The 22994-nt window shown below is 40.0% G+C and overlaps 1 protein-coding gene across 1 annotated transcript; it reads left to right on the forward strand.

Annotated features, from left to right (window-relative positions):
- Positions 1–735: 735 nt before the first annotated feature.
- LOC140935265 (uncharacterized) lies at positions 736–21863 on the forward strand. Its single transcript, XM_073384812.1, has 21 exons — positions 736–1112; positions 2231–2329; positions 3047–3150; positions 4165–4257; positions 4613–4859; positions 5333–5453; positions 6310–6449; positions 7854–8081; positions 9615–9910; positions 10432–10501; positions 11104–11174; positions 11631–11756; positions 12884–13012; positions 14151–14279; positions 15497–15631; positions 16370–16504; positions 16609–16746; positions 17327–17455; positions 18217–18418; positions 19332–19372; positions 20140–21863. Exons 1-21 carry the CDS (start codon positions 991–993, stop codon positions 20826–20828), a joined length of 3444 nt encoding a protein of 1147 aa, XP_073240913.1. The 5' UTR covers positions 736–990; the 3' UTR covers positions 20829–21863.
- The last annotated feature ends 1131 nt before the right edge of the window (positions 21864–22994 follow it).

Below are 22994 nucleotides of genomic sequence, written 5' to 3' on the forward strand. Positions count from 1 at the left end.
AATGCCCGGGGGGTTGCCCGGGGGGGGCATGTTGAAGCTTCGATTTGACCGATACATAATGATCAAGTTTTACTGGTATCATTTTATGGGAATTTTAGTTACGGTTCGGGCAATGTTAACGCGAGAAAACGTTTTGAAAAAGCTTGATTTCGAAAACACTTTTTTCAAACTATTTACGTGACACTTTCGTACATTTTTTTTTCTCTTATTGTGTTTCTTACCTTGGAGATTATACCCATTGGACCCGCAAATATTTTATGTATTGTTTCAAATTTTATATATTTGTTTTACACCTTTTACTTTTTCAGTTTTCAACTTGATAATGGCGTAACGTAGCGCCGAAATGTCGTTCACTTTTTAAAATGTTTTTCAAATGTATTTTAAAAATCTTTTAGCGTTTAACTTTTAGATCAAATCATTTTCGAAATCTCTCCTGTTACTTTTTTAATGCTCACTGTAACTGCATTTTTATAATCAAACTGGAATGATAAAAAAATATGTTGGCATTCATTCGTGATTTAGGAAATAAAAGACCATAAAACTGTACCGTGCGAGCAGAGTCGGAGGATCGATGAGACTCTAATGATGCAAGGGATTGTGCTATTGATGTCGTCTTATGCGGAGAGGAAACTGGATCCAGGCGCGACGACGCCTGAGGGGACGCCCGAGGGTTTAGGGTTGTTGACCTGAGCGTCCGTCCGAGGTGTCTTGATTTGAAACGCACCAAGGACCAAGGTCATGGCGTTTAGATACTTAGCACAAAAGTGCCTCCTGTCTTAAATGAATCTTAGGTTAAAGGGAAACCTCCATGGAGAAATGTAGGTTATTCAAGGAAAGGAAATCTATACCTTTGATAGGTCACGCAACTCGAGTGTTGTTATACTGTCAAGTAATTTGATGATAAGCTTGAAGTTGCATTGAGCAATAACCATTTTGACGAAAAGTTTCAATGCGAAGACTGGTCCATCCAGCTCGTTTACAGCACTGGAAATGGCTATTTCGTTTTTGTGGGCTTTGTATTTAAAAGCAAGTTTGATTCTCCTTGCAACGCTGCACAAAAGTGACGGATCTTTGGCGGCGAACGGCCGCAACGTTTGTTCAAGGTCTCAAAGGTACAGTTTTAAAAAGACATTAATTTTGTTTCCTGAGCAGAAGAAGACGAAGTGCATGATTAGCTCGCTGTCTTTATGTTTGTTCTTTAAGGCAAGATTGAACCCTCTTTTCTGTAATATTCTGCACTATATATTAAGTTTAGTATGCATGCCGAATAAATGTGGCATGGGGGAAGTTAATTTTCTTTTTCTGCAGTTTGTTAATTGCGTGTATTGCTAGTATTTTTTTACTAGATCATGATGAAGATTTTTTTGTTTTACCAAATGCCAATCAAGCCAACCATAATTGTCATTTTTCATTCCTCTGATCAACCCTCCCCCACTCCCCCCCCCCCCCCCGCATCCTAAAGTATTTAGCATTCGTCATTGGCTTCCAAAGTGCTGTCCTGTAGGATATCCCTGGGATTGCTTCCATCTGCAGAATACCTGGGATATAAGGAATAACTGTTACCCTTAGGCTGGGAAAACAGTGGTCCCTCTTTGCCACTAGGCATGTTTCTCCTGGTCGATTATAACTACTATGTTGACCAATCAGAGCTCCTGAGCAGATTCTGGCAGATTTGACATCATACATCCCTCCTAACAAAATGTGCCTAGTGGTGAGGAGCGAGGAGAGACAGATGTTTTAACTCCTAGGTCTCACTTGTGCTAGAGCCGTGCTAATCCTTGATGAATATTTGTTTATCTAGCACATTCTTAGCTCATTGCACATTTGACCTACCAACTTAGCCTTAATGCTTGCTTGCCCTAAAAAGAAGGAAGAATTGTCATTGGTAGGTGTGCATGGGACTGCTCTGGACTAGTAAACCTCAGCAACAGCTTGCCCTAATTAAGACCAGCAATTTTTGTAATTTCATGTAACCCTGGAATGAATGTTTACAGTGAATATTTATTAAACATGCACATGATAATAGTATTGATTATGATGCTCATCATCATTATGAGGAAATATAGCCTTTCCGTTTTGATGAAAACTGATGTCAAACAAACTGTAAAACATACCATAATTTATCCAGCAGTGACAGAGTTTTTTTTGAGAAATGTACACATTCTTGTTGCATACTTACTTGATTATCAGCTGACATGTAGATCTTATGTTTGGAGCACAATTAATTTAGCTTTTCACAGACATACTTACGGTCCTACCAGATGAGCTGGCAGAGAAGATCTTCAACTGGTTGCGGATTTTGGAACTTGAGACGATGCACTGTCTACAGGTAAGCATTACAGTGCCATGCCCTGCCTGGGCATTATAATAAGCAACTGTTGAACAGGGAAGGGTGTGTTTCTTTGGGATGATACGGATCAGGATTAGTGATCCAAGATCAGTTGGATCATGGTACATGAAATAAAGAGGTGGATTTGGTGGTACCTTTGATGTGCCATGATTTGATGAGTGATCTCTGATCACTGATCCTGAACTGAATCATCCTAATGGAACTGATCACCCTAAGATTTCAAGGTACTCAGGGTATATGCAGTTAGATCGGGATCCATCCAATAGAACAGCTAGGAAGTTTATTTGGTTCTATTTTCATTTTGTTTTCTGTGAAAGTAGTTGGGTGTCATGCTTGTTGATGTAGTAGCCAGGGAAATTCCTGGCCCCTGGCCTGTAGTGACAGTCTAGGGCCCAGTTGTTCGAAGGCTGATTAGCACTAACCCGGGGTTAAATCTTAATCTGGGTTATTTTTGCTTGTGTTCAAATGCATTCTCTGCGATAATTTTCTCTATTCTATTTAGAGTAGCCAATCATCAAGTTGTAGACAAAAAGAATTAAAGTGAATTTGCTTTTTTAGACTTTCATATCTGAATTCAAATTTTGCACTTATCCTGGGTTATCTTGACCCAGCTTTGAACAATCTGGCCCTGGTTGAAACTAGCTACAGTGAGTACAGATCAGCAGACCATATTCAGATGGAATCTTAATTTTATAGAACAGCGTATGGAGTTGCCTACAAATCAGCTACACGACAAGCATATAAAGCTGTGTATTTTTGCTGTCCTGGTTGGAAGGAACAAGGCAGGGGCTGCCCAATTGGTAAGGAATTTTGATAGGCTGAGTGTACTCCTGGGAGGGGTGGGGGTACTCTGGACTTCAAGTGGTGAGGAGGATCGAAGGATCTTCTTTGGGTTTCAATTTGTTTTTCTGCGGTTTTTTGGGTAGGATAATTTTGGGAAGTAATATTGCATGTAGTGTCAGCATCTTCTGAATGCATAGTTCTGTTTATCAAACATGTTTATGGTATACTCTGAATACACTCAGTTAGATGATTTCTCATCCATCATGTTTATGTTTATACATTACCTTACCTTATCTGTTCGTGCTCTGTTTCGCATAAGGCCTGCAACACCTGGCCATCTGGGTTGGGGATTGGGCAATGGGTTATGTCCCATATCTGTAAAAAAAAACCTCATTACTGAAACAAGACACACATACAAAGCTATATACACTTTTCAAGATCATGTTTATTAAGTCACATACAGAGTTGGAATTACCAGAAAATTTGCGTGGGAGTTTTTTTGGATCAATACATTTTTGGTGCTGGAATGTTATTTTGGAAGGCGCCCTGAGGATTGAGGCCCTGTCATTTGAAATCTGGAGTTCTCTTCCTGTGGTGTGTTTGTTTTATCAAGAAATTATATAAATACTAAGCAAACCATGCTGGTTTACCACTGAAAGCTAATTGCCTGGGATTCATATTCCTTGAATTTTGTTTAATGTTAAAATTTTTGTGTTATTACAATGTGAGGTGATGGTGTTTCAAAATGCTGGAAGAATTAGGTGGCACACTTTTCTCTGAATCTGCTGTTAGAAGACTGAATCCAGATTACTCCATTGACGACCAAAGAATTTGTACTATTTTGTAGCAGCTACTTCTTGGCCCATGGAAGGGAAGACGGATTCCTGAATCCATAAAATGTTTTGTTTGTGGAATCTGGATTCTGGAAAATATTTCTTTTCTCCATTTTTGAGGTTATGACAATTTAAAGCTATGTTACAGGGTTCTCTTATCATTGATGTATTTTTTGCCTTGTACTTTTTATTAATGAGCTATCTGCAAAGATGCCTGTGTAAATGGAAGTTGTACTAAGCCAGATACGTGTTCATGCAATGCAGGCTTTTATGGAAAGACATGTGACAGAGGTGAGGGGAAGATTGTCAGTAGTGTACTCTACCAAGTGTATGTCAAGTCTCTAAACCAAAAGCTCTGAAATCCATTATTCCTGAAAAATTAAGATTTACTAGGGGACAACAAAGACTGTTAGTAAGGTCCTCCAGAAAATCTAAAGAAGATTAGGAGCAAAATAGAAGATGGATTATGTGCAAACAGCTAGACATTTTCATGACTTAGGTGATAACATAAAATGACAGTCCTGTCTTAGTAGGAGACATACATGTAAACTTAGTGTCGTCAGTTACTACTTTTGTGTTAAGTACATTGACTGCACTCAGCTAAAGTGTGTTTTTTCTTTTCTCCATTTTGATCATTTTTTGCCAGAATGTCCTTCTCATAAGTGGGGCCCTCACTGCCACCATGACTGCAAGTGTCAGAATGGAGCAAAATGTGATTCACGAACAGGTTCTTGTTCCTGCACCCCTGGGTGGCAGGGTGTGGTTTGTGAAAAGCCATGTGACCAAGGTTACTATGGTGACAAATGTCAAAAACAGTGTCAATGCTTAAATGGCGGTACATGTGACCCTGTTATGGGAAACTGCATGTGCGGACCTGGCTATACTGGGAAACAGTAAGTACTTTATATTGATTTTATGCCACTGTACTTTCCTTGTTAGCAGAAATTGAAATTTGTCCTGTGAACACTCAATGTTGTGGTTAGAAAGTATCGTTCTCACTAGACTCGTGCACAAGAAAATGATGATTTACAACACCACAAAGAAGAAGCTGCTATTTTTTAACATGTGCATGCTGTTGCATGGAAATTGTGTGTAGTGAGGATGCGCCATTAAATAATTAGCTAATAATTTGGAGATCGATAACTTAAGAATGTGTAACTTGCTACAGTTGTTTTTGGTCTTATCTCCATTTTTGTCTCCATTTTCTTGAAAATTTACAAAATAATGATAAAAACATGAGTTGTAGATTATCATTAAGAGGTTATGAGTTTTGTAAAATTCTTACAGTTTAATTGGTTTGCAAAGTTCTACAAAGGAATTTCAGTAAATTCTTTCACTTATTTTAAGCTTGTGTTTTATGTACCAGGTGTGAACTTCAGTGTCGCCAAGGTTGGTATGGCCAAGACTGCCTCAACAGATGTGGGTGCCTTAATGGTGGCAGTTGTCATCATGTCACTGGCACATGCAACTGTACTGCAGGATGGAAGGTACCTCACGCTCGCCACAGAAAACAGCCAACATTTTGCTGCCCTGTCACTGGTTTCCCCGCAAAATGGCCTTTTAGAAACAAGCACAAAAATTCCATGCTAATGATGTGTCACTACCCTGATCTGGGTGTTCTGATTGGTCCTGCCAAGTGGGAAATTTGCTTCAACCAGAAGCACTACCAAGATTTGGGTAGTGACACATCATCTGTGTTCGTTTCTCAGATGTCACTTCACAGGGAGACCAGTGGCGGCATCACAAAATGTTGGCAGCTGTCTTCTCAGGTAGCTCAGTAGCTGGAAATTTGATTTTTCACAACAGATAACTTGAAGTCTTTTTATGGGTGCTTCAGTGCAATTACGGAGGCCCTGACAGGTAAATTCCGACAAGTGACATGGCCCAAAAAGTAGCAACAGCACGTAAAATGAAATCGCGACAAGAGACAACCTCCCTCTGCCAAATTGCGACAGTGACAGCGAAGCCGACAATAAGCGACAAGCATTTATAAACACCGACACAAGACGTTTTAAAATTCAGACGGGTGACATGGGACCCTCCCCTGGCAGGGCCTCATTACTGTTGGTGACATCTCTGTTACAGTCAATTGGCTCTCTAGCTTTAATACACTGTTACGATCATTAGCAGACAGCTTTAATTTATTATAAGGTGCCAGGGACCACTGGGCACTGCTAGGGTACAGCCCCGCCCTAATAAAGCAGCACACATAACCAACAATAGTCAGAGTAATTCTCACTTTTTTTAGGTCCCCTTGTTATTCTTATTTTAAGGAATCATGATGAGGTTACAAGAAGTTTGGTTGTAATTATTCACTTATCGCTGAACTTTCATCTTCTCTAGGGTGACTTCTGTGCAGTAAAATGCCCAGAAGGCACATATGGGTATAACTGTGCTCTAACGTGTATTAACTGCTTGAATGGTGCTGTCTGTAATCATGTCAATGGAAGCTGTACTTGTTCCCCTGGCTACCGTGGACAAAGGTAATAGTTATTCAAAGTTGGAAAAGGCAGTAGAGGTTTGTCACTGCCATAAAAACTCATATACCAGTTGCGGCACTGCGTAAAGTACAAAGTATATGTTTATAGGCTTTTCTCAATCTGACTCCCTAAGGTGTGGTTTTCTTGTGAGAGGCTGTCATGATCAAAGCATTTCTTGGTATCTGTGGTGCATACCATCAAGAAATATTGCTACATGTTTTTGTACTTTCCCTGGACAAAGAGTAAACCTATATACCTGTCTGCTGCTGGTACCCAAATAAACATGAACCCATATACAGCTGTACATACTGTATGTATTTAACAATTATTCCTCGAGCCTGAATGGGCTCTGAGTCAATAGTCCATGATGCCTAAGGCTGAATTTTTGACCAACTAGTTGGATTTTACTAAAACAATAACTGTTTTAGTAAAATCCAACTAGTTGGTCAAAAATTCAGCCAAAAAAAAGGACAAAACAACTTAAGCTAGCAAAACGTGATGGAGCCGCCATTTTTTTTTTTTTTTTTTTTTTTCACTACTAGTGGGCTATAACATATAGCCTAGTAGTAGCTCAACCAATCAGAACGCAGCATTGATTATAGACCACTCGTTGGATTTTACTAATGTGCAATACTACATGTAGTTACAATGTAAGCTCTGTTTTTAAGTGGTAATACTGTAAAATGTCCCATGTGCTCATTATAAACAGAAATCTTTAGGTAAGACTGATCTATGCAGGGAAATAATCAAGCCACGATACGCCCTCATTCCCAAGGTTCTTTCCTTCTTGTCCCCATGGAGGGAGAGACTCCTACGGCAGTGAATCTGCAATGTTCTTTGCCAAAATATTTGGAGTGGAAAGTGTCCCCAATAGATTAACATAATTTTCCAGATACTCTACAGGAAGTTATACTTTCACCATGACGGTATTTCATACATTATTTTCCCTTGACTCCTACTCTCAGAGGAGACAAATCTCCCACATATCTACCCCTCCCTCGAATCGTTTATTTGTTATCTCCCAGATCCTCGGAGATACTTGACCAGACCCAACCAGGGTCTCTCTCTCTCTCTTGCTCTGTGGGACAATTAGAATCAGCGTTGGCCATGTTAGGGGTATTCATCAATGTTGAATCTTGAGAAGGTATTGAATGACTTATTATGATATTCTTATTCTATATTCTGGTGACACTTTCTTGTTCAAATGACAACTCAGGAAAACTACTGTCGAATACAACCTGTGGGAAATTGCTTTCCTGCCTTGTGACTGGCTGTATTGTTGATGGAATTAGATGATACCTTATCTATATAGTTACCTGGTCTAAGAAAGTTACTCTGGGTCCAAAGCTTATAGTACCTGAGGAAACGATGGTTGGATTACATACTTAACGTATCTTTTCTTGTTAGGTGCGGAGATATCTGCCCTCCAGGAACCTATGGACATTCTTGTGCTGAGGAGTGCAGATGTAAAAATGGAACATGTTCGCCAGTGGATGGCTGGTGTAATTGTACAGTAGGTTACACTGGAGCGTACTGTGACAAGCCTTGCTCTGTTGGCTCTGCTGGATTGAATTGCACCAAGCAATGTAACTGCACAGTTCATGGAACTTGTAATCAGTTCACTGGAAAATGCCAGTAGGTATTTGTGATTACACGTAGATATAATTTATAAGCAGTGTGTCCAAATCATCTAAGATTGTGCCTTAGGGAAGGGAACAGGGTTTCAGGTGACAGAAATTCCCAAGGAAAATAGGTTTGAGCTTTCAACAGAAATTTGAATGAAAGCCCAAGCGAGATACATTCAGGCGCTGACTTGCTGCAACATTTGTTTTCTTCTTATCTTTGATGGCCAACTTTCTGCAAAAACAGCGTGACATGAGAGACAATCAAGTTGATGTCCTTGCCGAGATTGACTGTGAATTTACCTGGGATTAAATTTTTCACCTTGAAACCTCCTTGTGCCTGTGTCACTACTTCTCAAGCAGACACCTATCCAAAATACCAACATTAGTTTTCCTCACTAAATCAGGATACAGACTTTTTTCTGATCTTTCGGCCAAAAGAAGATTTATAATTATTCGGGAGGTGTAAAAATTAGGGATAATAGAAAGATATAGAACTACGTTCTCGAAAACGGCAAACGTCAGATGCAAGTTCAGGATTTCTCAAATTAAGAAATAAACAAATAAGCGCAGTTGAAAATAGTTCTATTGTGTATAAAACTAGCATGAAACTTCTATTTCTGTGTTGATGTAACTAACAGTAAACGACAAGTAACGGGAAACCTTGGTCGTATGGACGTGATTCCTAAGCTCTCTTATATTTCTGTGTTTGACTGGGAAACGGAAGTCAGCTTTAATTCAAATTATCAGGAAGTTTGAGAAACCGAGGGAAATAGCAATCGGGATTGTACTGTTTGAGGGCGTGTGATGAGACCTCTTGTGTTGAGCGACCAGCTCCTTAGTCTTTGTAATGTATACGCATCCGTTCCACGCGTTTACATAATTATGGGTGTTAAGCCTCATCTTTAAGCAGCAGAGAGCCGCCATGTTAGTTCACACAACTACTCGGAGTTTTCGTGATTATTAAAGGATTTTACAGTCTCCTTCGCAGCCGTTCTTTTGTGTCCTCACACAACGCTCCTCTAAAAGCAATAACAAAAAGAACAAAACAAAAACGGCTTCGTAGAAGACTACCAGCTTTCTGAAGCGACCATCACAAATCGTGACCGTTTTAAGAGGTGGCTTACAGAGGTTTGACTGAATACTAATCCCAAACTGAACGCTATAATAGGGAACTTAAGCAACGGCGACGGCGACGGCAACGTGAACGGCAAAAAAGCGATAGGGTTAGATTAACAAAACAACAACTTTGCACGAGCATAACGCTTTTTTGTACACTTCTTCATTGTCGTTTCACGACTACGACGTGAAATTTGGTAATTTTAGGTTTTGTGGAGGACGTTAACTAAAGACAACGACATTTTTTTTTCTTTTCCTCAACTTAGATACAGTCCTTTAGATTCCACTCCAGAAAATTCGCCAACATTTGACGAATTAAACAAAATAGAATGAGCGCGATAAAGTTTGAAGCGGTTAGTGACGTTTTCGTAGCCGTCGCCTTCGTTGTTGCTTAAGCTCCCTAATTTCGTTTCACTCTCATCCTTAGATGTCAACCTGGTTATTACGGAGATCACTGTCAGATGCAATGCAAAGAAGGCTCTTTTGGTCCTCAGTGTAAAGGAACCTGCCAGTGTCTTAACAACGCGACCTGTGACAAGACAGATGGTACATGCGACTGTTTGCCAGGGTGGATAGGAGTTCGGTGTGACAACCCATGCCCTGCTGGATATTATGGCAAATACTGTCAATCAAAGTGCAAATGTCAAAATGGAGGGTCGTGTGATCCAGTTGATGGCAATTGTACTTGTGTGAATGAATGGCAAGGCCAGACTTGCGACCTCTGTAAGTTAGCTTTACAGTGCTGTTATACACATTTCAGAATCTTATATTACGAAGCGAGTAGCTCCCTTATATTCGTGTTACCGCGGCGTTTTCAAAGGCAAGTGTATTCCTCACGTAAGAGAGGTTTACAAGAGAGAAATCCGTCTCGCGCGCAGCGCGTGGATCACGCGTGGATGTTAGCGGCCTGCAAACTCGGAAGCGACAAAATTGGTCCGTTATTTTTGCGACCGTTTTTGGCGATCAAGAAATGCTATTGGCCATGAAATTTGGTAGCAGAAAGAGTTTGAAGCAATTTGGATTGTAAGCTTCAAATAATAGTGAAAATTGATGCACAATAACATTTGTCAGTGCGTCTCGCTTTGCAAACGAGTTTGCTTCTTCGGTTGACTGTGTGTCGGAAGTGTCTTTCAGTTCGGGTTTTTACGCTCAAAACCTAAAACGTCATGTAGTATAAGATTTGGTGGTTTCATTACACTGACATGCTTTGATTTAATTTGCGTTTCTTTATTTTTTGTCTTAAGTGTGTGACAGTTGGACCTTTGGTGAGAACTGTAGGAACTCATGCCTATGTAATCAAACTCAAACAGATCGGTTGGTTGGATTAATGAATAGAGAGGTTAACCATCACGTTTACGTCTAACGGCAAAAGCGAATTTCAAGAATTTGTATTACGTGACCAAGTTTCCCCTTAACTTGTCGTTTACTGTTCATTATTTCAACACATAAAGGAGTAGTTTCACGCAATTTTTTATCCATACGAATTGTTCTGAGCTGTTTTTTATATGCTCATTTTCTATTTTGAGAAATTCTCAACTTGAATCCTACGTTTGCCGTTTGCCGTATACGTGATGCTTAAACTCTCTAATTTAAAGTTTTTTTTACCGTTGATTTTTTAATAGTGACTATAATGGGTCCATTTGGTTCTTTGCTTATTTTTCTGGTGTTGTCGCCGAAATTTTCAGGCTAAATTTTACGACACTTCTAAGTAGTTTACTGTTCTAAAGGAAGGTCATGGGATTCACATAAATTCCATGAATTTAGTGAACTCGTAAAGTAAACATAACGGAAAGTGGTTTTCTGCCTGGTTGGCAAAATAAATCAGTGTACATTGTAATGAAAGTGCTGATATATAATATCAAACATTTTACGAGATCGGTATACCATACCTTACGTTTGTTACTTTTCTTTTGCAGATGTCACAAGATAACTGGTAAATGTATTTGTAAGAGCGGATTTACAGGCATTCACTGTAATCAGCAAATAAGTAAGTGTTATGGATATGTTCCACCAAGATTGAATACGATAGAATAAACTGACGAAAGCGGCCTCATGAAGGTCGTTGTTGCAGCCTGTAGGTACAGAGCGATTGGTTTTAATAATCCATGATGAGAACTGATAATAGTGCTAGGCGAGAAGAAGGGGCTTCTCTCTCCCTTTTCGCTCCATGTTTTTTGGCGTCTTTGAAACGTGTACTCTCTTTCACTCCCTTGCTCTGGTTGTGTGATCACTTATTTTGCTATTTCTATATTTTAGCAGAGGCAAAACGCTTATCAAAGACGCGCATGATCAGAGCTCTGTACCTGTAAACACTTTTAAAGTAGAGGGAGAGACGAATACCACATACTTGCGTAGGCACTCCAAAGTAGCTCCGCAAGCACAGGGTACGCAATGTGGCAGAATGCACCATTATAATCTTGCTTGTTTATAAACTCTTACACAGGGTGCCAAGTTGGTTTTTATGGCAACACATGCAACAAGAAGTGTAGTTGTAATGGTGCCCCATGTGATGTGGTTACTGGTGAATGCTATTGTCCTTCTGGTCTTATGCCACCCTCTTGTGTTGACAGTAAGTGATCTTAAATCTTATAAACTGGTACTGTCATCTGAGTCGTTCAGGAATAATTACCACCGTAAAAATGTATATTTCTTGTGAAGCAAGGGTGGCGCAGTGGTGAGAGCACTCGCCTCCCACCAAACTGGCCCGGGTTCAAATCCTGGCGTCAACGCCATATGTGGGTTGAGTTTGTTGTTGGTTCTCTCCCTTACTCCGAGAGGTTTTTCTTGGGGTACCCCGGTTTTTCCCTCTCCTCAAGAACCAACACTTCCAAATTCTAATTCAATCTGGAACGCACGGACACGTTTAAAAGAGGGGTAAAAAAATTACAACAATTTACAATTATTTTGAGTAATGAATGGCTAGCGCTCAAAACGTCGTTGGCTAATTCACTTTGTAAACACTATCCTTAATCCACATTTCTATCTTTAATTCCTAAATGTTGCATCGAGTTTCAGACCTGGATCGCTGTTGTGTCGAATTGCATTATGGGACGAGGTTGCGCTGGAAACTGGGTCAAAGCAGTTTTTCCCTCGAAACAGTTCCATAATGCAATTCGACACTACCCTGACCCAGTCTCACGCTCATAATGCGCGGCTAACGAAAAATTGGACATCAACGTTGACCTCCGCATTAATGACCGTCGTGAAGGCCACACATTTTTGGCGAGACTCGTCATGCCTGACTGCCTAACTCTTCTGCGACCTGTACATCTTAACCTAACACTTTTAAAATACCTTACAAGTTATCTATTAGGCCAATTTTATTTATTATTTGTTCCTTGGCTTGGAAATGGATTTTTCATCGCTGAACCACAAGCACAATGTGACCGCTTTTGTTTTTAGGTGTGGACTTGAAGAAGCCTCGGAAGAATCAACCCTCTGTAGGCAATTAAGTTTGTCAATATCGTTACCGTGAATTTGAAAATCATTTAAAACCGCGGCTAGGATAAGGTTATTCAGCAGAGCGCTTGACTGCGGAGCAGGAGGTCGCGAGTTCGATTCCCGGGACCGGACCAATACTCGGGGCTTTAAAATACCTAAGAAATGAAGGTACTGCGTTTGCCCTGCAAACTGCGAGACCTTAGAGTCATTAAAATGTCATTCATCAGGAAAGTAATCGCTTTATTTCATTAACAGAGTGTCCTACAGGAAAGTATGGTTATAAGTGCCAGCAATCGTGCATATGTCAAAACGGTGCTTCATGTGATCCAGTGTCTGGTGCTTGCAGTTGTACAGCAGGCTGGCAAGGTGTCTTCTGTGAACAAGGTAAGTGTCTGCATGTAACTGCTAGCGCTGGCAGGGCCTTGAAAGATGAAGAGAAAAGGGCGACCTTTACTTTCATTTGATAATATGTGTATGAAACTAGGGCTTGTCAAAATAAAATGAGGGAGCTTAATAAGGAACCACGACGACAACGACAACGTCAAAAAACGAGTGGGTTTTTGAGCAAAACAAAAGCTCTGCACGTGCATCACGCGTTTTAGGATATCAGTATTTCACGTCCACCGCAAGACTACGACGAGAAAACTCCTAATTAGACGTTTTATCGAGGACGTAAACGTACGACGACGAATTTTCCTTTCTCTTTTTGAACCTGAATAAAATCCTTAAGAATTCAACTCCAGGAAAAACCGCCTACCTTTGACAATTTGAGCGGATCCAGATAAACGCGATAAAGTTTGAAAAGACGCAAATTCAGTTTTTCTAATTTAGCGACATCTTTACTGCCGTTGTCGTGGTCACTTCTTAAGCTCCCTAATAACGGCTTGTCAACAGGCAATGTCCAGCCAATATGACCATTTGTCATTTTGGCCGGACACCTACTGTAAATGGATTTGAATGTATTTGTTTTGAAGTACGCCTTTTCTATAGGAGGAATTTTTTTCTTCCATTAAGCTGTTACGGTTAAAGCTCGTGGTTAAATTGTTATTATATTATTTTTAATATTTTGGACTGGGAAAATCAGAAACTACTACGTGGAGGAAAAAGTGAACGTGAAGAACCTTATTTTCACATGAAAGGATGAGCACCCGGGCTAGCTAGAAAATAGGCTAGAAACTGACGTAGATCAGAAGTACTGCGGATATTTTGAAGGATAAATTGTTGTCAAACTTAAAAAATCTTGAATACTTGAAACATTTTGGGAATGTTGATTGTGTAGTGACCAAAACAAAGATCAGCACACGCAAGTAGACCTCAAAACTACAAAATTACTTGCTTCTTGCGGTTCAGTTTTCTCACGCCTAATTGGCTTATTCGCTGCAGCACAAAGATATTGTAGAAATATTTCTGGTGTTCACGAGTTTTTGAGTTCTAAAGTTAGGGTCCGTTCAAGATTTGTCTTTGGCTTTTAAATATGAACGAGATTTGAGAATAATGATGGTGATGCGTTTGTTCGTTGCAGGCTGTGCTGACGGTTGGTATGGCCCAGGATGCAACAGTAGCTGTGATTGTCTGCACCACTCCACCTGTCATCACGTGACTGGAAAATGCACTTGCAGTGCAGGCTGGGAAGGCGTCACATGCAACAAGTGTAAGCAAACCGTTAATATACTCCCTTAAGTGCGTATAAATTCAAGGGTTTATATTCAACTAATCAAGGTCAGTTTGCTTTGTGGAACTGATGTATGTGTAATCAAATGGTTTACTCGTGAAATTAGGGGATAATTTCACGCGCGTTTTGTCCAAATTCTGGACAAAACGCAAGTGAAATTATTCCCTAATTTCACGAGTAAACCATTTGATTACGTATTAATATCATGGACCACAAATTACGCTCACAATCGTAGGTTTTTGACATGTTTTTCAAATTGATCATCGATCGAGAACTCCACGCACTGAAAACGTTAGAGCTTAAATTTTTGCTTAAGTTCATAATTTTCAGAAGTTTGTGACAAAATACCTGATAGAATCTTTCCTGATGTGCTCTTTCATGTGTTTAGGTATTCTAAATCATCTTTTAATGCCATGACATCTTCATTCGTAACATTTTGAAACTTTGCGGCCATCTTGGTGCTGATACGTACGGAACGTTGCCATGAAAGTTTTGTAATTTCACATATGAAATTATAAATTAACGATGAGGACCCATTCGGTTGGGTGACCCGCAGGGCGGCCTAAAAAGAGTACAAACGGAAGACAAGAGTCACGTTAAATCATATTCCGTACTCAAGAAACCGGTCAGCCTTTTCCCTGCAAATGGCTAGATCTTCGTGTGGCTCGGATGACCATGTAAAATGGCGGTCCCTTCTCCCGTTGGAGGCGTATTAAAAATAGTGTCGTCAACGAGTACTTGCGAAGTAAATACACTGACAATCAAACAAGAGAGAATCTTAGGACACAGAGAGAAACGCCCAGTTTAGCCCTTGGGATATGTGAACTATTTTACCTAAGTTATTTTTAGACCAATTAAACGCTTCATTTATCGGAAGTTGGTTTCCAGAGAGGTCTGCAAACTTTTATTCAGTGTTGTCAAGAGAGAATTCGACAGTCGCCATTACATTATTCTGCATTTTTTTTTGCTTCGAGGCAGTTGCGTGTGGACTTGATGACATTTCAAACAATCGATTAAAATCTGCGGACGTCCCATTGTTCTCTCTTGCACTCAAACAAAGTGCATTTTTTTTGCAGTTTCAGCTTCCCATAAGCTGTTACCCAGGATATAGTACAAGTTAGTATGTAGGTAAGTACCTGTAGGCCTTTTTTGCCTCTGTACTCACTTAAGTTCATTTTTGTTTTGCTCTTTTTCAGCATGCGATCCTGGCTTCTATGGACTTGGTTGCCAATCTGCTTGTCAATGTTATAAAGATAACACAATGTCTTGCGACCATATTGACGGCCTTTGCTTGTGTAAACCGGGATGGACTGGGGACGAGTGCACGTTGTGTACGTTGTAATTGCGTTAGAGATCGAATAGTATGGTATAAGTCGGACGGTTTTAGTTTGCTAGATGCTACCTTTCATTGTTGCGGCTGACCAGCGAAGCCCGCAATCATAATCTCCAGGATGCTATTACGCTTGCGTGTCACGTATGTAGCCACCATTCATTAAAGCTCCATGATGAATGAACGGAATGTACAGAACGCAATAATGATAATAATAATAATAATAATAATAATAATAATAATAATAATAATAATAATAATAATAATAATAATAATTATCCTTCCCCCTATGGGGCTTTTCAGGGATAATGAAACAAACAAATTTAAATAGAAAAATAACAAGGTTAAGAATCCCAACGAGGCGAACCAGTTGGCTATTTACAAGCGTGGCCTAGGATTTGAACTCGGGACAATGAAGAACAAATCCAGCCAGCGGTCAGGGTGAGACCTGAAATCAGAGCCTCCGGATTACAAGTCCAGCGCTCTACCGCTCAGCCGCGCAACCTCCTTCTAATCTGATCATGCGTGTTTGGACCTTCTGTCACTTATAATCTGATCACGCGCGTTTTGGCTTTCTATCACTTGGAACTTTCGCAAAGCATAGCGTTGCACAACAAGAGCGTTTTGACCTTCGATTGATCTCGCCCGCATTCCTTATTAAACCTTTTGTTATTACTAGTCAAAATAGTGTAATCTCAAGTAAGGAAACTGTGTTACTTATGATTGACATGTTTTCTAGTCTGCCCGAAAGGAACGTTTGGTGCTGGTTGTTTACAAGACTGTGCATGCATAGAGGCTTCTACCGAGAACTGTGATCACGTGACTGGTGCTTGCACCTGTCTGGAGGGGTGGATTGGTGACCAGTGTGACAAACGTGAGCGAAATGTGATACTTGAAATTATACGATCAACGTAAGCAATTAAAAGGCCCAAACCTGATCTCGTTTAAAGTAAGAGTTTTGATTTGTTTCTCTTGCAGGTTGTAATTTTGGTTACTATGGTTACAAGTGTAAGAAGAAATGCCAGTGCCGTTTTCCTAATATGGATATAGAATGTGACCCCGAGAACGGACTGTGTTATTGTGAACCTGGATACACCAATCCATACTGCAATCAAAGTAGGTCACGTGCCCTACCACAGGCTTGCTGCCATACATATGTAGTGTACACTTCGTCATGGTCAAACGAGAGAAATTTTTTAAAAATTAGACTTGCTACAAGTCGATCTCTCACAAGTTCTTTTAAGAACTCTTAAAAAAGCGAGCGAAGCGAGCTTCAATGAGGTCGCCCAGCGAATTCGCGAGGTCGACTTGTTTCGCTTGACTGAATATGAATCATATAAATTCACGCGGGAAAAATAATTGACAGATTCTTTGTCTGGAGGGGCGTCAAATATCATTTACCCTCTTACTGGTCAATTGTCATGACGTCACCGGTGACGTCATGACTTGCATTTCATTCCTTGAGAGGCGTAGGACTCTCGCTTATTTCATTTGTGTCTTAAGTTCCTGTCAAGTAGGCCGAAAGCGATTTTCTCTAACGATCAAAAATATGAGTTTCTTTCTGGTTCCAGAGCCCGGAATGACCTCTATCTGAGTGAAATTGTAGCGATACCTGGCCAGTTGATTTTGACAGGATCCCCTGCTCCGAGTCAATCGGAGTCGCCTTCTCACTCAGTGTTTTTTTCTCTGTTTGTAGCCTGCCCTAAGGGCAGTTATGGATTTAAATGCGAGGAGAAGTGTCTCTGTCAAAATAATTCAACTTGTGATCCTGCATTTGGTTATTGTCACTGTCTACCGGGGTTTCACGGCAAGTTCTGCGATGAAGGTTTGTTATTTTGCTTTTAGCCTTAGTCATTTGCCTACTTTTGGCCAAACCCTCCAATCCCACCTTTTATGAATGAATGAATGAATGAATTTACTCTATTTATACAAGGTAGTAATTTCAACATACAAAATTGGTTTTTAAATTAGCCGTGTCAAAAATAATTTGAGCTAATACTAACTATATTATGACGTTTTAAAATTATCGTTTCGAATACTATACGTAGATGGGATAGTAAGTTATTTATTTTAAAAAATTAATAATAAATATATCTTATTGGTCGGTTAAGTGTTTCGTATCGTGGGATATTTTTACGCGTCACGCCGTATTTTTGCGAGCCTGTTGGACGAGTCAAAATACAAGAGATGTGAAACAGGTCGTTTCTTTTTCGTTTATAAGTCGTTTCGATACAAGTCCTTTCGATATACGTCGTTACGATACGAACTCAAGAAATAAAAGTGCATGAAAATTTCAATCACTGAAAGTATAGTTTGCGCGTGAACAAGAATGTGATATATTCCTCGTTCTTTAAGCCAAGCAAGTGAGACTAATTACACCTCGACTGAATCAACTTGAATCGAAACGATTTTGTATCGAGGCGACCGGTAACTGTCGTAACTATGTTGCCTAGTGTGTTCCTGTTTTCACGTCAGGCGTGACTACAAGAAGTGTTTCTAACAACTTCATGCCACCCTTCAGTTATGAAAGGCGTACATTCATTTTCTGTAAAAATCTTCCAACATTTGTGTGTATTTTTCTTTTAGTCGTACCTCAAGTTAGTACTGTTGGTCCCAGTTCTGGCAATAGGAACTCGTCCAAAGCAGGCCGCTCAGAAGGGTCTGGTTCTAGTTCAATTGTGACACCTGTGGTTATTGCTGTCGTGGTTGTTATGGTAGCCATCATTTTAATTCTTGCGTTTGTTTACTTGAGGCGGAAGCGACTGTTGGTCAAGACAGGAGGGAAAAGGTGCGAATTGTGATAATTTTGGTTGAACGTTATTCAGTAAGCATTTTCTTAATTTCAAATACAAAAACGTTACGGATGAACTGTCTATAGAAATGCGAATTTTTTGCTATTTATTTGAATTTCTGTATTTCTTTGGAAAAAAGCGCCATCCTAGATTAAGTAACATAGAGAACCATAAGAAATATCAATAAGCTGAGCACAGTTCTCTGTGAAAACGCGGCGCTTACTTGAAGCTTTGAGTTCAATAGAATGGGTCATTCTTCGAAGATTATAGGAAGGGAAATGTACATCAATATGCTTCACTTACAACTTAAAAACAAACAAACAACGGGAACATCAATGAATTGCGGACATTTGCGGGAAATGTTATCCAAGAGACTGATGGTAAGGTAACCGGTCAAGTCGCTCGAAATTCATCTCAACTGAAGTTATTTCGCCCGAATCCAGAGTTAAATCGCCCAATATTCTGCGTTATGCATGTCGCCCGAAAGAAAGAGTGTATGTAATATATCTCGTTCTTTAAGCGATAATGAGATGAAACAAGCGGGATAAAGATGTAAGGATGTTGAAAATTTCGGGCTACTTAACTAAGCATTTTCGGCTGACTGAACTAAAAAATTTGGTCGGCATAACTTCGGGCGAGATGACTTTTGGGCGACTTGACCGTAAACCGATGGGAAGACCTAATCCCACTACGGTAATTTGCTGTCTTGCTGTTTTGTTTTGTTAGCGCCGGCATTGAATAATTCCGAATTAAACCTTTGAAAATTTCTATATAGGTAACGCGGTGCATCTTTTGGAAAACTTGGAAAAAACTCGTCGAGTTTAGGTCATAGGAAAGTTTCGAGTTCTTGGAATAGGCTGGGTCGTTTTCAACTAACTGTTCTCATATTTTTTGTCTTTTCTCACTCAGCTTTTCGGTAAGAAGACTTATCAGATCCCGAAAGACAAATGGTAAGTCTTGGAATTTGTCGCTTTTTGACGAAATATTGTTGATGTTTAACATTCGTTAAGTAATAATAATGATGTCGACGGTTGAACAATATATCCGACAGGTTTTAGAAAGCAACAACTTGTTCTGAGTACGGAAACGTAAGATCCCTAATCAACGTATAATTTGCATTGGACCGAATTTATAACTTCGAGAATTTTATTTAAGAAAACACTAAAATCACCTTTTAGTTAATCTATGAATCGTTTATCGTTTTAACCATAAAGTTATAGTCATTTAGCATTTTATCTTACGCTCATAATCTTTTAGCATTTATCTTATAATCTTAGTCATTAAGCTTTCTATCGTATCCTACTTTTATCTTTTCGTCTTTTAGTTGTTTCAGTTTGTTTATTTATTTCTATTTTGTTTTATTTCATTCATTTTTTTACAGGACCCCCATTGACAACAGTGTTTTTAAACACTGATAGCCTGCGTAGCATGGCGGTTTTGGTTGGGCGCGCTAAGTAATAAAGGTGGGCGAGGGCAGAGAAACCGCGAGGAGATTGGGGTGGGAGCAACTTTATTTTTCTCGCGGCTTTGCCGCTCGTTCTCGCGCGCTTCGCGCGCGACTTTCGCGGCTTCGCCGCTCCTGCGCCCGGCTCTACAAAACCGCTATGCTACGCAGGCTAAAACACTGATGGGTTTTTGATCCTGTTAAAATATTCACTATTATTATTATTATTATTATATGATAAAATTGTAATAGTCTACTTTTCACTGTGTTAAGGTGACGAGGACGAAGACCACGAGACTGAAGACGTGTCAGTCAATCCTATTTATGATATTGGAGATATGCCCATGGACTCCCTCCATCCCTCTGGGGACCGACCCACATCTCCGACGATGAAATCTCTCACTAATCCAAACTACGAGTGCACTTTAGACGTCGGAGTTCAGCGCGAAAGAGTGGCTAGTAATCCAATATATGAGACAGGGGGCGTTGTACCCGACAGAGGAAGTTCTCATGCTGATATGAACCCGCTGTATGAATCTGGGCCAGTCGTAAGCACCTCGGCAAAGTCCGGAAGCGTGGCTGATTCAAATCCTCTTTACCGGTCTGCCACTTCCTACCGCAGTCAAAGCGACTTAAACCCCTTGTATGAGGGGACATCAGATGTGAGCCCGCTTGTCGATTCAGCAACAACGGCCGCGGTACCGAACGCAGGAAGCCTGCGGCGACGTGTTGATTCACGATCGAAAAGGGAGGGGAAGGAAAGCAGAGAAGACGAATTGCCGATCATTGATGCAGCATGGACTGGTAATGATGATTCAGACGGCCTTGGAATCTCCAACATGGGAGCTGATATCACGTTTAATGAGCTGTACGGAAACGTTGAACAACCTCATTCTTCTCCCCATGAAAGTGAACCTGACGTGCCTCCAGTACCCCCTAGACAGCATGCCAAAGGCTCTTGATGCCTCTGATAGTTAGGTAGGGATAGTATTGCTAATGAACAGGAAAGCACCGCTGATAACACGGATGTAGAGCTTAGCAAAGGTACGAAAAACGGGCAACAAACAACCTGCAACTTGTTTTGCGACTTTGCTGCAAAACGAGGTGAAAACAACGACGACAAAAAAAACCGTTGCAACCTTATTTGTTGCGAGACAAGTTTGTACGTGGGTGGTAAAACGTGCAACATCGCTACTGAACTCGTTTTGCAGCAATGTTGCACAACAAATTGCACGTTTCTTGTTGCTCCTTTTCTTGTAGCTTAAAACACTAACATCTACATCATACTTCCAATAGCAATTTATTGAAATATAGTTAAATACAAGTATTTTAAAAGATATTTTAGACAAATTGTACTTAAACAGAATATAAAAAAATGAATTTCAAAATTGTCTTTAACCGGAGGGTTGGCTTTAGTAAAACACTAACATCTATACTTCCGGAGCAATTTTTTCAAAGTGGTGATAAATATTAATGCATTTTATTGTACTTATACAATATTCGAAAAATGAAATGACCTAAATTATAACTGGATATTATGTTGAAACCTCTAATTATCATAAATTATTTTAAGATTTTAAACACTTGAATCGTTTCTTAGGTAGATGATCTATTTGAAGAAACGTTTTTTGTACTCGCTTTCACCAAATATCATAATGTATATTTTATTAGTATCACAAATTCAGTGTTCTATTTGTAAATTTTCCATTAAAATGTGTTGAAAACGAATTTAAGGGAGTTCTGTTAGAATAAGCCATTTTTTATTGTTTTTTATTGACTTTTTACGATTTTGATTTATTTTTGTCACGTAGTGGTGCTCTTTTTTAAGATAACAGGTAACTGTTTATATAATCTTGTTCGACCCAGGCTTGCCTACCTTATTTACAGAACAAATGTCAATGTGAAGTATTTTTACGTTGCATGTCTTCTAGTTTACGTACTTTACTGTGTTTTTGTTGAAATGGAACTGCATCAGTGTGTGTTTAGTTTTGAGTTAATCTGTCAGACTGAGGTATTGCTTACTCGTTAGGTGCATTTTTCAGCTCGAAGATTCTAATAATCTGCAGTGTCTTTGTTCCGGATTTTTACTGTATTTATTTTTTGGCATTGCAAGCACAGATTTTTGTTCCAAGTCAAACGAACCGTTAAGAAATGAAAGTTTTTGCTGTCCGAAGTCCCCAATAAGACGTCAAGTCAAAAGAGATGGCAGAAAGACAACAACAACAACAATAAAAAAAAAAAAAACAGAAATACAGCTCGCATGTAAGAGATCTTCGTACAGATGAAGCCAGTCTAACATTTTATTCTTTCGCCATCAAGTTAGTCGCAAGGAAACTGAAGCTTTGTCAACTGGCCGAAACACCCTACCGAATGCTACCTTTTAGTCACGTATGAAAAGCCGATTTGTGTACCGGAAAAGTAATGCGAATGATACACCGCTGTAAATCCAAAGCAGGAGTCACCCTTGTAGAGCCATATCCACGAACTGTTAAGGCCATAAACTTTATTTTATTCAAACCTTTCACGCCGGAGAAAGGATTAGCGCAGTCGGTTAGCACTTCAGTGCCGGACGTTCCGATTTTGATTCCCAGGTGTGACCTCAAATCCTTCTATCGACTTCTTTCCTTTCTGTGTAGCTTTAAGTAGCTGTAAATACCCATAAAATGGAGCAGTGATGGAAACAGATGGACGGGGGACCGGGGGGAGGGGAGGGAGAGATGAGATGAGCGCACCGTCGTCTCAGGTTTGTCAGTCTAATGAGCAGTGTTAACAGTAGCTGGCGAAAACAGCCGTTCTGCTCACTCCTCGCCGCCTGGGACGTTAGCGAAACGTCTCAGGCGGCGAGGAGCCAGAAGAAATGGCTGTTTTCGCAAGCTATGTTACCTAATTACCGACGTAAAATAAAGACCTTAACCTTACTTTTTACTTAAAGTTATTTGTACATGTTTAAAGGCAAAGTAAACTAGTGTTTTCCTGCTTGCCCGCAGGTATAATCAAATATATTTTTCGTGTCCGTACGATATGCCAACCCACTGATATTATAGTGTACACGGCGAGTGCTTGGAAAAGGGAAAATACCGTCACCCCATCTGGATTGTCTATGGGTTGCACGTACTTAATGGGCGGTA

The sequence above is a fragment of the Porites lutea genome, chromosome 4 (assembly GCF_958299795.1).
Source record: "Porites lutea chromosome 4, jaPorLute2.1, whole genome shotgun sequence".
Taxonomy (NCBI): Eukaryota; Metazoa; Cnidaria; class Anthozoa; order Scleractinia; family Poritidae; genus Porites; species Porites lutea.

Coding starts and splice junctions, on each gene's coding strand:
- LOC140935265 (XM_073384812.1), top strand. CDS start 991: ATGGCTATTTCGTTTTTGTGGGCTTTGTATTTAAAAGCAAGTTTGATT. Junction 6,450..7,853: donor CCTGGCTACCGTGGACAAAG/GTAATAGTTATT, acceptor TTTTCTTGTTAG/GTGCGGAGATATCTGCCCTC. Junction 18,419..19,331: donor GTCAAGACAGGAGGGAAAAG/GTGCGAATTGTG, acceptor TTTCTCACTCAG/CTTTTCGGTAAGAAGACTTA.